The sequence below is a fragment of the Poeciliopsis prolifica genome, unplaced genomic scaffold (assembly GCF_027474105.1).
Source record: "Poeciliopsis prolifica strain line A6 unplaced genomic scaffold, Auburn_PproV2 SCAFFOLD024, whole genome shotgun sequence".
Lineage (NCBI taxonomy): Eukaryota > Metazoa > Chordata > Actinopteri > Cyprinodontiformes > Poeciliidae > Poeciliopsis > Poeciliopsis prolifica.
The window spans coordinates 6,609,253-6,623,006 of record NW_026562399.1 but is presented as its reverse complement, the minus strand read 5'-3'; the positions used below and the strand labels follow the sequence as shown (position 1 = coordinate 6,623,006).

The following is a 13,754-nucleotide window of genomic DNA, read 5'->3' as shown; positions in this document are numbered from 1 at the left end:
GGTTCACCAGGAGGAAGGAGAAGGCCAAGGCGAGTACCAGAACAGTCATCCAAGAAGAATCAGCAAGGATCCTGGAAAATATCAAAAACAAGGCCCCAATTACGATCTACTAAATGCATTTCTCAAACCGTAGAAACTCAAGAGAAGGACAGAAAGGACGATTCTAGAAACAGAAGGAGTGAATGGCTCCTTTTGGGATTCCTCAACTGAACGTTGTTGCCACTGCCAACAATCACAGCTTCATGCCTCGCTGGATATCTTGCAGCAGGCAGTGGGTGAGCCAGGCCATGTCCTCTGGTTTAGCTGAATATCTGAGAAGTGGTGAAGAAGGGGTCACCTTCCTGGGATATTTAGGTCATCATTAAGACGCACTCGGAATCTTCAAAGTGTGGCTTCCAGCAGTCTTGCTCTAAATCCCACCGGCGCTCCGGTCCTTTCCGCCGTTTTTTCGCTGAGCATTTCATGAACACCTCTTCCTATCGTTGCACCGTTCAGTCTGCATGCTTCAGAAAAGCTTCCACTGAAACTTAAATAAATTTGCTGAACTATTGTCAGACCAGAGGTTCAGTCTTAATCTTTGCAGATGTTTTGAGTTAATCAGCTGAGTAGAATCTAACACCATCAGCTCCCAATATCCTTGGACATTGAATTTTTGGATCCCGATGCCTGGTGTCATGCTAATCAAGACCTTGAGTCTCCAGGTCTTTCTTAAAGTCGTAATTCACCTAAAATCACCGTTAGACTAACTGAGCAGTCATTCGTGTTGCCTTCGCCGTCTTGCCTCAAACAGACGTGCTCTGCAAGGATTACAGAGTGAGAAGAGAAATTGAATTGTATCTAGTTAAATGGCATGAGGAAGACTGGGTTTCATTATTACAGTCTGTGCTCTCAGTGCTTAACGGGTCACACCTGACTCATTAAACACCAGGAACGAATAAAAGGGAAAAAAAAACCCAGAAGAAGTAGAGCCTGGCGTGGCGCCGTGGCTCTCAGGACATGATGAAAGCCGCGTTTCTAAAAGCCATTTGCACTTCACAAGAGTCTTTTTAGCACACGGCTTGTTATGACAGTTAGGCGAAAGACACGGGGGTAATCCCACTGCCACTGTTGCCAGAATGGCTGTCAAGCATCACAAAGGCAGGCGCTCGGCCGCATCTGTTACTCGGCCGACGTCTGTGGCAGGGATGCTGACGCACTGTGGCTCGATGCGACGTGGACATTTACACGGCTGCAGTGAAGCCCAAAGAAGTGAAGGACTGTTTAAAACAACAACAACAACAAAAAGCTAATTGATAGTTTACTTTTGTAAGAGTATCTAGGAACTTTTAATTTGTAATTCATGACATCCTGTTTGCCTGGTGAATTAATATAACACAGCACTGAGTCTCTATAGCTTGTTTCTTTCCCAAATAGCCCCAGACCATGTCAGGCAGCCTGTTCCTCTGGTGTTACATCTGTTGATGCAAACTTCAGTTTTGGCCTGTAATATTTCTGAAACTGAAATAACCCTGGATGGATTACTTAAAGACATACAGCAGAACCTCCTCCTTCCTGGACGGAGAATAGACCTGGAGAACAGACCTGGAGGTAGACCTGGAGGTAGACCTGGAGGAGGTAGACCTGGAGGTAGACCTGGAGGTAGACCTGGCTCTGACGGAGGATGGATGCTCTCAGAGCAACACAGGCTGACTCAGTTGAACATTAACCTGTCATTGACAGCCTATCAATGGAGATGAGTCACGCTGAGGACTCTTAGTCACTCTTCTTGGGTTTGTTTTGTGTGTGTGTCGCTTATAGGCCAGTACATATTTTGACAGTCTCCCTTTTCCACAAGGGATCTGATTTCAGTCCGTGTCGCGATGATGCGCAGGCTGAAGGATTCCTCTCATCTTATTGCGCAGGATGATACTGCAGCTCCGCTACGGCTTCACTCCAACCCAACTTGAAACTGCTCCCTTTGCATGGCTGCGTTCAGGACCCCGCGACTAAAACAGTCAAGCTTTTACTTTTCAACCACACTACGAAAAAGGCGTTTCGATGAGCCTTTACGGACTGTAGAGGCCGTAAAGCGCCACATTTGAGAGTTTTCTAAAAATCAGAAAAATGATAGATGCGATGTTGATCGAACACTAATCACGTATCAGTAAATATTCATTTTAAAATGGGTGTAAATATATTGTTTTGGATTGGGGCCGCGCTGAAACTATGACGCCAAGCAAACCAAATAATTTATTTCATGTTTAATCACGCGAAATTGATGAAACGTCCAATCAAAGCGCGAAACAATCGCTCGGCGGGGAAGCTCGGAACTTCTAATCTATTTTTATTCACGTCCAGTGAACGCACCACTCCGCATGTGGAAAGGGACAGCACAGGTAGCCAATCGGCGGCCGAGATCTTGTCGCGCGCGTCAATGAAACAAGCGCGGAGGCGGGAGCGCGGCTGTCTGAAGGGCTGCTCTCGGTCTCGCGGCGCCGCCTGCTCTCGTCCCATTGGCGCAGGTGATCTGTCTCAGGATGCGCGAGGAGAGCGGAGGAGAGGGGAAGAGAGAGGGGAAACCGCCGATGGTGAAGGGTCCAGGGCTCGGTTAACGGGGGGAAGCAAGGATACCGGCCCGTCTCTGTTTGTCCTGGGCAGTCGGGCAATGACAGACGCACCGAACGGGGGACTTTGAGATATGATGAGGCTTTTTTCTGGTTGGTTATAGTACTATGATTTGGTATGTGGCCACTTTGATAGCAAGTGTATTCAGCACCCGAGGAACGGCCGCTCAAGGTGAGTCGAAGTGCAGCATCTGCATCCACCGGCGTCCTGTGTTTAAGTTTGAACTCAGCATTTTTTTTTCTCCCAGCCTTTCAAACAGCATTTTGCTCGCCTGCTTATTTATTTATTTATTTATTTATATTTTTTTTCCAACTTTGCATGCATGTCTGGAAGTTCGTGTGTTCATCACCTGGAACCGGGCGACACATAACGAGGGAAAAGAACCGGTTCAGTTTTATTTGAGCAGCAATGGCAATGAAACCCGCTTCTTCTCTCTTGGAGTTGGGTTTTCACTTATTGATAGGGCTGTCAGAGATGTGACGTTTTTGGCTTTAGATGAAAATCATTTGCAGTCAATTATTGTCATTATTTTTTAAATTTATTTATTTTGACATCATCATCCTCCCCAGATGCTTTAGTTCGCGTTGTTTTAGCTCCGGGATCATTTCGTCTAAAAAATGTGAGGAGGAACGGGATTAGTGCGGTGTGGATCCGGTGTGGATGTCGTTCAAAACGCCGTGAGTAGATTAACCTCTTCCTGTAAAAAGTGAGTCGTGACCTCTTCTGTCCGCCAGAGGGAGCGCCTGGTCAGTGAGGCGACCGCGAGCAGCTGACTGCTCTGCTGTCACTCCTGTAATTTGTAATGGCTGGATGTGAGGCTGAGGGGATTTGACATCCGTATTGGGTTTGCCCTGATGGCTTCATAAGAGAAAAGCCACCTGCAGCTCACCCTGTCCTGCTTGCTGCGGCGCCTGGAGGGAAGGAAAGAATCTCCTTTTGTGCTGAACTTCTTTAATGCACTTTCCTGATCATTTCTGCGATAATTGCCACATGCCTTAACTTTGCAGGAAAGGGAAAGTACACCTGAAATCTTCTTCTGGAGTTTTATTGAACACTGTTGGAAGACTCGTAAGCTGAAGTTTAAAGCCGACTGTGTTTTGTTTCAGTACCGTCCAACATGTCAAGTCATTGTTGCTGAGACCAGTTTCCAACTGCAAAGAATGTCGTCCGCTGAATTTTTTTCAGGCGTCAGGTTTTATAACTCTGCTTTCCAGGCCAGAGGGACTCTGATAAAACTTTATGTCCACAACTGCTAATGGATCTTCTGGGGGTTTTCACATCTGACAGTCCAGTAGTCTGGGTTTTATTGGGGACCAAAACTGCAACATTTGCTACATTTTCAGCTTTCAAACTGCCTGGTGTTGTGTATAGAACTACTACTGTCTCTTGAAGCCCGGTTCAGAGGATGATGTCATGACTCAAATGTGTCCTTGAACTTATCATTGCTGACTCATCTTGAATGTATCACCATGCTTGACAGTAGATAAAGTGTTGTTAGGCTTAAGAGCCTCACCTTCGCTCATTGTTCTTGTCCTTCTTGTCAACGTTTGTCTCATCCGGTTGTAAACTTTTCCTTCAGAAAGAACTGGGCTTGTCCAGATGGATGTCTGTACATTTAAGTTGAGCTAGATGTCGACTTTGGATCCCTCTCTTCACAACCACCTTGGACAGTAACTCCGGGGTTCAAACAGTTTCCAGACCTGAGCTTTGGTGGTTGCTCCTTTGTATTTCTCTGACATTGAAAGTTTAGCTCCTTTTTTCATAGTTTGGAAAAAAAAAAAAAAAACAGGACCTAAAACATCTGGATAACTTGAACTCATGTTCAGTTGTTTGAACCAGTGATCTTGGCGTCTTCAGATGCTTAGAAATGGCTTTAAAAGACCTTGTCAGGTTTTAAAAATCTTCTACTCTACATCTTTGAGCTTCACTAAATTCCCTGACTCTTTTGTCATTATAACAATTGACAGCCACAAGTGTCACTCAACTCAGAAGTTATGCAATTTCGCGCCTATAGCTTGTTTCAACGTTTTTGTCTCAAGCGACACATTTGCACGAGTAGCGAAAAAATTGTGGCTCGACTTGAATCACGTCAATATACTTGGTCATTATGTTGCGCTTCGTTAAATGTTTGTGCATTCGTGTGTACACAGACACGCGTCTGGATGCCAACTGCACTCTCAAGCTGGCAGCTGACACTCTGCTTGTCTGCTAACCCCCACGCCCGAGTCGGGCAATCTCTCCCCCTCATGATATCCACCCCTGTCTGACTCCGTTTGCTCCTTCCTGTCTGCACCGGCTCCTCGCCAGCCCTGGTACTGCGTGCACTTGAGTGAACTCGCTCCTCTCTAGGTTTTGAGTGGCCTCTCTCAGCATGGGCGGGCGACTCGACGAAGGGAACATGGTGGGTTGTGTTAATGGAAGCTCAGGGTGCGCTCCACGGAGAGTGTCACAGGCACACATGTCCACATTCAGCCGTCCCCTCAGGGGAATACTGTGTCTTTAACCAGATCTGAACATATGCCCACTAACAGGCTCTGTGCCCCAGACTAAGTTGCACTAATTATGACTAAGCTGTGTGATAAATGCCGCGCAGTCACCAGATAAATACATATGCCACTGCTTGCCGAGAGGGATGCTGGACGTTGTCAAACTTGCGACCCGTTTTTGTTATCAATATTAAGTGTTTGGAAAGAAAGAAAACTGTGAAAAAGTTTGGTATTCTGTTAGTCCTTGAAACCAACATGTTGATAGTTTTTCTGTTTTCTGAAAATGTCTTTCAAATGTTTTTATCAAAAGCTTAAGGCTTTTATTTTATTTTTTACCTATTTGTTAAAACTTCAGCATGTTGTGACGCTGTAACGTAAGACTGGTGATCTGTGAATAGATCGATCTCCCCCACTGTCTCCTTGAGTTATTATTGCTGACTGAAGAAATCCACATCTCCGGACCAAAACAATCGGAGCAAGAAGGAGGGTTTTATCTTTGTCAATCAATCTTGTGTATATGCTGCTAAATCTGTTAGCGGCAGAGAAACAACTTACCGTTGAAGGGAAAACCGTAAAGGGAAGTACAATAATATACATTTTCCACGGTACTATAAATTGATGATTAGTTACCTTGTCATAGTTACGTAGGTATGTCACTTGAAATCCGGGTGTCTGCGCCGCCTTCAGAAGTCTTAAATTTGAGTTGAAAAATCCTGCAAAACCTTGTAGAATAAACAACCAAATTCTTTGACCTCAGAGTGATTTGAAGCTCTCACAATGATCAATGGTTTTCCAAGCTGCTGCAGCTCCAAATATTAGGATATTGTGAAAAGTTAAATATTTTTTAGCACTCATGTCAAAAGTAGAACTTATAAATCATATAGATTAAATACTATTTCTAGCTTTTATTTCTTTTTGTCGATGATGGAAAACCATAATTAAGAGTGGAAATTATATAACTTCGGATCGATTTAAAAAAAAGAGGATATTCTTAACAGAAATGTTAGGCTTCTGAAAAGTATGCTAACTTTCATTCACTCAGTCCTCGGATGAAATTCCTTTTGCATTAATCACTGCATCAATGCAGCATGACACGGAGGTGATCAGACTGTTTGGTAGCTCGAAGTGTCAAACAGGATTGTTGGGTCTGGTGTCGATCATCTTCCTGTAGACAACACTCTAGAATCTCTGTTGGGTTCGGGTCAATCAAGCGCAGTCACACCCCGGTCACTGAACCTCTTGCTCGACTCGTTTCTCACTGTTCTTGCTGGAGTGCGACTGAAACCTGGTAGGAATCATGCATGATTCACTCCCTTCGGACGGCGACTTGCACCAGCTAATGGCCTGGTTGTGAAACTCATGCTTTCTGTTTTAGCTACTGTTTATGTGATTAGGTGCAGACTGTCTTTTATGAACAGTTTGGCGAAGCCTTGCTGTTTGCTCCTTAATTCGCTCATCCTGTGCATGGGCCAGTTTTGCAAAGCACCAAATACGCGCTGACACAAACACGGCCATCGAGGCAGCAGACGTGAGCAGTTTGTGCTGTTTGTTTTTTGTTTTTGTATCAGGTCCCGGTTGTCTTTTCTTCAGCAGGAAACAGAGCAGGTGTAAAAGTGCCAGAGAAATGACAGAAAGTAATTCTTACCTTTAAACGACTGACTCAAAGATAAAACATGTTGAATTTAAAATGCATCACACTGTGTCCCTAGTACATATAATGAATCCTGTTATCTTGTCTTATTGGATGAAAGGGAAGTCTTTGTTTTTTTTTTTTTTTTTGTTGAGCATTGCAGAAATTCCTCGGTGGGCTTCATCGGTGTTGGAGCATTTCACTCACAGAGCTAATTTGTTTACGTTTTCTGCATGTGGACCAGAGTGAGGCCTGTGGAATATTTACAGCAACTGCAAGGATTTTGTGCAGCCCTAATTAAACTCTTTCTAAAATGGAAAGTGTTAGCTTCAACACTGATGTTACCTTGTTTTTTTTGACTGATGTATGCGATGCTAATTTGGGTTATTTTTGGCTTCTTGTTTCTGTAATATTTGCCGAAGCACATGGCATTTCGGGTGTTTTTCTCAGATTTGCCTCTCATCGTCTATCACTCTCGCTTGCAGTTGTGAAGCAAGCAGCAAACTTAGGGTGGACTCTGTGACCCTGACGTCAGTCAATAAGAAAAATGCTTTGATCTGCATCTTGATCAGATTAATGCTTCTAGCATGGTTCTGATTTACCCTGTGAAGTCAGGCTAAATCAACGTGCACGGCCCTTAATTCTAGGATTATCTATTTATCTTAGGGTTTTGAAATGTTTGTTATTGTCCATATAATTTAGTATTTGTTTTATGGTTTTCTGCACTTGAGACTGTGAAGACCCAATACATCAGACAACTAAAAGTGACAGAGTGTACTGTCCCACATTCCTAGCTGAAAGTTTTGTTTCATAAGGATGTTCCTGGTTTTACTGACTCTGGCAGAGTTTGCTTATGATTCAAAGGCTAACAAATCATCTGTAGTGTCTGTAATAGAGAAGCTGTAATTTCAGCGACTGAGCAGCGTTAATGTAAATCATCTTGTATCTATGGCTACACATCAGCAACTTTACACAGGCAGTTTGAACATTTCCTCTGACCTCTCAGAAACAGCTTCACTGCATTTGTTTGACTATATTAAGTCTGTCGAACATGAAGATGAGGTTTATTTGAATCTTACGTCTTCCTGTCATAATGATGCTCCCGTTCACTGTAAGCATGGCCTAATAAAACTCCTGATCAGATGGGGCTTTTTTTTTTTCCAGTTTTTTGCTTTCCAACCAGATTAAGATCCTGAAGCTTCTGTCTGTTGTCTTTTAAACGGTATTGGTCACAACTTTTGGGTTTCTTTCCTCAAGCTTCTCACAATAGTTCTGGTCCGTACTTCTTAAAAGAACTGGGGTAATTCAGTCCGATTTGTAGGCCACCTCAGTACAGGACACATTTCACTAATGACTCTGCCTCACCAGCTTCTGCATCGTTGCCATATCGCCTTTGGTTTTTGTTCTGGGGTCATCCTGCACATTTTGGACCAGAACTCATCCATTTCATTGACACAAGCAATGTGTCTTCCTACGTGGTTTGACGGTTGGGCATCCCATCATGTCTGCGCTTGCATAAAACTGTTTGAACCGATGAATGCCGCACCTTCAAGCATTGGTAAATTGCTCCCAAGGGTGAACAAATCTCTTCCAGATATCCTTGCCTTTCTTCTTCTCATCACATCAGACAAAAAGCAGTGTTAAAATACGTCCATTGTGTGCTTCCAATTAGCTCAAATGTGTCAGCTATCCTAAACCAGGTCAGCCAGCGGGAAACCAAAACGTTTGACCCAGGTCATACATTTTAACCAAAATATCCCCGTGAAGTTACAAAAACTTCAACCTTAACTAGGTTTGGAAAACTAACAGACAGAGGTTGAGAAATGACAAGGGAGAGAAAAAAAAGAAAAGTATGACACAGAGATGAGTCACGCTACGTCTCCCCATTGACTGCTGCTTTGTGCTGGGTCAGGAACAGTTTGGTAGATATCTGGTGTCTATTAGCTGCCCTGCAGTTAAAGTTCAACAGCAGAGCTCAGTGCATTCAGTGCCAAGGAAAAGGAGCTGCTTCCAGTCTGAATGCGTCTCTGTTCAGTCAAAGGTCTGGTCAGTCAGAGCGTTTTAGATTTTGAACAAGTGATGGAGAATCGACCGAAAAAGAGCCAAGAGGCCATATGAAGCTCTGAAGCAGACAAATCATTCATATCCTGAAGTTGCTCCCTTTTCTGCAGGGAACCTAGAATGTTGCAATATTATTATAATATTAATAAATATTCATCAAATAATTGCTTCAGATATAATAAACATATTCATAGAAGAGGACCAATCATTCCTTTCAGCTATCAGTTTACAATGATTAGCTTTTTTTCCCATCAGCGTGTTATTGACTGTTGCGAAACCGAAGTGCGAGTCCTGCTGTTGGTGAATTGGTGTCACTAAAGAGGAAATAAGGTTCACCGTTCTTGTCTGTATGATGTGTTTATTTGACGGATCACTTAGCAACAGTTCAGATGTTGAATAGAAGAAGGAGGCTAAAGGTCAGCTGCTACGGGGATCAGTCAGGCCTTGGGTCAATACAGACATCGTCTCTCACAACTTAAAACGATTGAACACTTTTCAGACCAGCTACGCAGCAATAGATTATTTGATATAGAGATAACTCAGTGTAGAAGCGGCAACCAGCTCTACAAATGTGGTAAATAATTTGATTCATTAGTTTTAGGATGAGATTGTGTTTTCATTGTGAGCATTTTTTTTTTAAAGCTATTCTAGGCTCCAAACTTCCCTTTGTGAGGTGTTGATCCTGTCCTCCAACTTCCCAGCCTGTGCATCCTGGGATAAGCTGGGTGTAGAAAATCGAACTGGTGTGTAGCCCTGCTACCTAATTAATTTGGTTCCCACAAACATTTTTTGCGTTCCAATTTTTTGATGATTCATCCGGTCTAATTACTTAATGAACAGTCGAAGTGAAGTGGGTGGCTGATGGCAAAGACAAAGCTGCTGACCAAGAAAAGACAGGCTCCCAGTTGAAGTCCTGTAAGCATTTTCTCACACAACACATACACAATGTTGGGATATTTTCAGCTTTTCATTAGGAGTGCCTCGTTGCGACCTTTCCATTGATCTGAGCGCTGCTGTTAAAAGACTAAATGACTCTGCACATAAATACGGCAGTGGGTCATCTGTTCAGATTTATTTTTTGTCGTTTTTGCTGGACAGTCAGTAGAGTCCCACCACAGTCATCAGCAACAGGGTACTATGTCGTTTTGTGTCTCAACTGGTGCCTGCAGCAGGATGGAGCATTGTGCGGCGTGGACTCAGAACTCGGGAGACCAAGTCGCTGCAACGAGTCGCATAAGGATTCACAGGACCAAGACTCTGATTCGCTAACAAGTGTTCAGTGGTTGTCCTGGTGGAGAAACGGGGCTCGGTGTCCAACGAGCTGTAGCCATTTGCATTATGGGACACGGAGTTCTACGATTGGTGCACTTGATTATGAAATCTCAACTGTTCACGGACTCACAGATGCACAGCGTGCGCAGTAAGTGGGAGCATTTACTACTTCACTGTTGCAGAACAGGAGCTTCTCTGGCCTTGTTTGGCATCAGAGTTTCTGTCATTGGTATTAGCACTATTAGCATCTGGGCTGCCTGTTTGCCTGCCTCATTCCCTGAACAAAACGTTTGCAGTTATTTTTTGTCAGCTTAAGAAAGCAGCGTGCTGTTCGCAGGACATCCCTCTTTGGTAATTGTTCAGTTGAGGAGCTGAAGTGGCAGGAAGCGCTGAGTGTTTGTAGTGTTAGAAAATGGAAATTTTCCCACAAAAAAGTATTTTTGAATAATTTATGTTTTAGTATTGTTTCAGTCTAATTGCTTATCATTTTTGCAACCTACCAGTTAGTGGTTTGTTAGTTCAAAAAGTCTTTTGTTGCCTGGTTTCAAGCATGTTTCTGGACTGTCAAAGGACAACGTTTAGCCCCGTGTTGACACTCCTGACCTTTTGAAAAAGTTTTAATTTGATGTTACTGGTACTTTATTTTTGTTGACCTACTTTCTAACAGTTTACATCCTTCTGAAATAATAGAAATCACAATGTTCAGTGCTCACTCTTCTTCCACCGTTGAGTTGTTCCCGTTCAGCTCATCTCATGTCTCCTCGTGGTTACCTAATTCTATCTGTCAAACAGTGTACAGCCACCATGAGGAAATAATAAAGCAATGTATCCGCATCTCTCTTACTCACCCTGAATCAGACTGAATTAAGTAGAAACTTAAAGCCTCCAGTATTGCAGGCTGAGCCAGAAAAGTTGATTGCTTTTTATGTTAGGTTTTCTCTAGTTTACTTTGCGGGTTTACAACCCAGTGGCTTGATGGTTGTCAAAGTGAATGGAGTGAAGATGAAATGACCTGGTACAGAATATACCCAAACACTGGACTGTTGGTTGTGAGTCTCTGTTGTCCACTTGGATGTGTAAACAGTGTTACCTGCTGATCCTTGACATGATGTCATCCGCAGAGTTGTTGCCATGTTGTAAACACAACACCCTGGTGTATTCACAGGAAATCACTGGAGATTTCCTCCATACATGTCTGTTGCTTTACCTTTCCGACTCATTTATTTATCTCTTTCTTTCTTCATCTTTCTTGCATAACAGTGTCATTTTACCATAGAAGAGAAATCTATTTAATTGCTAATGTTTCTTTTCTTAAAAAGAAAAAAACAATATTGTATTGTTCTGGGTGTTGCATTTTGCACGTCTTCGTGACAAGGTGGGTACAGGCAGTGAGTGAGATGAGTGGGAAGGTCTCCTGTTACTCCTGAAGTAGCATTACTGCTGCTCAGAACAGACGAAACACTTCATACAACCTTTAGATGCCAGTCAGCCTGATATTTGGCCGAAGAAGCAGTGACTGACAGTCAACCGGCAACCCTTAGCCTCCACTTTGGTTCAGTGAACTAACTGTTGGCAAGAGATATTTTGTGATGTGTCAGACTGTCCCCTCCCCCTAAAAGGTCAAATTGTACAGTCTCACTCTAACATACTGTTTTTGTTTTTTTGAACGTTTGCAGCCGATGTTTGAACGTCCAAATGAGACACCATTAATTGTCTCTGGACGGTCAGCTAACATCCAGGAAACATCCGGCAAACGTTCATAACTGGGATGCACATTTTAAAGATATAAATCTGATTGAATAAAATCGTAGCGAAAACATTTTTTTTTCACAGTGACTGAACATTCAGACAATGTTGATGATTGACGGGTCTGAAGGTCCTCTGAATATTTGCTGTGTTGCTGCTGGTACATCTGCATGAGAGACTTCACGTCCCATTCAGGCCTAGTTTGAACTTCAGATATTGTTGAACAGTTTTGCCTTGACATTTGGTGGGGTGTTTTCATGAAGAAGCTGTTCTTATACACCCTCAACAGACCTTTCACATACCACAATTAAGTCAAGCACAACTCCAGCATTTTTCTGTTTAGGCCCTTCAGATTTTTCCAAGTGCTGGGAATAATTTAATTTAATTTAAACGATGTCTTGAACTGAGACTTTTGAAGCTTGACATGGTGGCAATAGAACCCTTCATATCTCTGTCCTATGACATTAGAGATCATCTCTGGCAGCACTGCTGCACCATACAGTGTAATTCAAACACCAAATTCATCTTTGTCAAAGAAACCTCATTCTGATGTCAGTAATTACTCAGGGTTTCTATATCAGCCTGTAGGAACAATTATGCTTGGCAGGTAAAAGATGAGGGAAGCACATCCATTGTTTAATTAGTCCTGTGGAATGATTGGAGGTTTTCCAGACCTCTCTCTGGGCCTAAGCGCCTCACATATTTTTATTCCATTATCAGGTTGAGGCTACATCATTATCCACCGATTCAAAAAAAAAAAAGTTCCTAATCCATCTGTATCCTGCTGAAATAACCTTGGACCTTTTAAGAATAGAGGACTCTTTTAAAATCCAAACTTGAAGTCAGACTTTGCATGGACACTAATGGAGCCACAAACCCAACACATTTCCCTGAGTGAGACTTATTTGACATTTCCTAGAGTACTGTAAAACACCAGAAACCTTTACATCTTTCTTTGTTCCTCTCAAAGCTTCTTAGAGTTTATTGTGGCAACCACACTGTCAATCACTGCTTTAGGAAAGCTGATATTAGCCACTGTTTAAGAACATGGAGACTTTAATAAGGCTACAGGCTCCCTCTTTGGACCAAAACCTTTTGCTTATGGCACGGTAGAACCTCCTACTTTGCTCTATAATACCCACATCTTTAGGCCACTCAGTGTCAGGATTGTGGTCTTTCATAAGCCTATTATATTTATCTGTGTTGTCACATTATTACTATGACAATGCAATAATGCAGATGCTGTTTGTGGATTACGCTAATGAATCCGGTCTCCAGATTGCTCCTGCAGTCAGATTTACCCATTATTCTCAAAGGAAAGTCTCTGCTGTAATTTGTTAGTGTTTTTCTGATTTGCTTAGAGACTCTAGTTTTCAAAGGACACACATTTCGTCATGTTTCTGGTGCTGCCTGTTCTGGTGGTTCTTAGTGGTACTTTCAGATGTAGGGTGTAGGGTAAATCTAAGGATGTAGGGTAAATCTAAGGTCTTCCATTTTCTTTCAGGGGGTTTTAGTGCAGCAGTTTGGTTTTGATATTGACTTCCTGCTAACATACATCTTGGTTTCCCTGTGGGGTTTTATATACATTCTCTCACTACTGTACTCCATACGCCTACTCCCTTCCCTTCCCTGGCTGGCTTTCTCTCCAGTCTCATTTTACAGCCTGGCCCAGTGATGCAGCACAGTCAGCTTCCTACATGCAGACTCTCCACACCCATTAATCATTCATGGGATTGAATCTTAATATATCGAATCATGGCCTCATCTGTGCTGTTTTAAATTAAACTCAAGTTTTAAGCTTAACACCCGTCGTGAAGGGGTTCCTGCTGGCTTTGCAACATGTTGGCAAAGCTTAAAAACTGAAGAAAATTCCTTCTACAGACCAGTAATTAGGAACTTATCCTCCTCAATGTACAAGACATGGTGGATGTTTCAAGACACGCATGTTTAAATTT

At 42.8% G+C, this 13,754-nt stretch overlaps 1 protein-coding gene across 1 annotated transcript in view; it reads left to right on the top strand.

Moving 5' to 3' along the window:
- The first annotated feature begins 2,520 nt into the window (after positions 1 to 2,520).
- igsf9bb (immunoglobulin superfamily, member 9Bb) overlaps positions 2,521 to 13,754 on the top strand; it is a 79,057-nt gene continuing 67,823 nt past the window's right edge. The window contains exon 1 of the mRNA XM_055046667.1: positions 2,521 to 2,775. Within this exon, the coding sequence (XP_054902642.1) occupies positions 2,712 to 2,775 (64 nt within the window). The 5' untranslated portion in view covers positions 2,521 to 2,711. The remainder of the gene's footprint in view (positions 2,776 to 13,754) is intronic.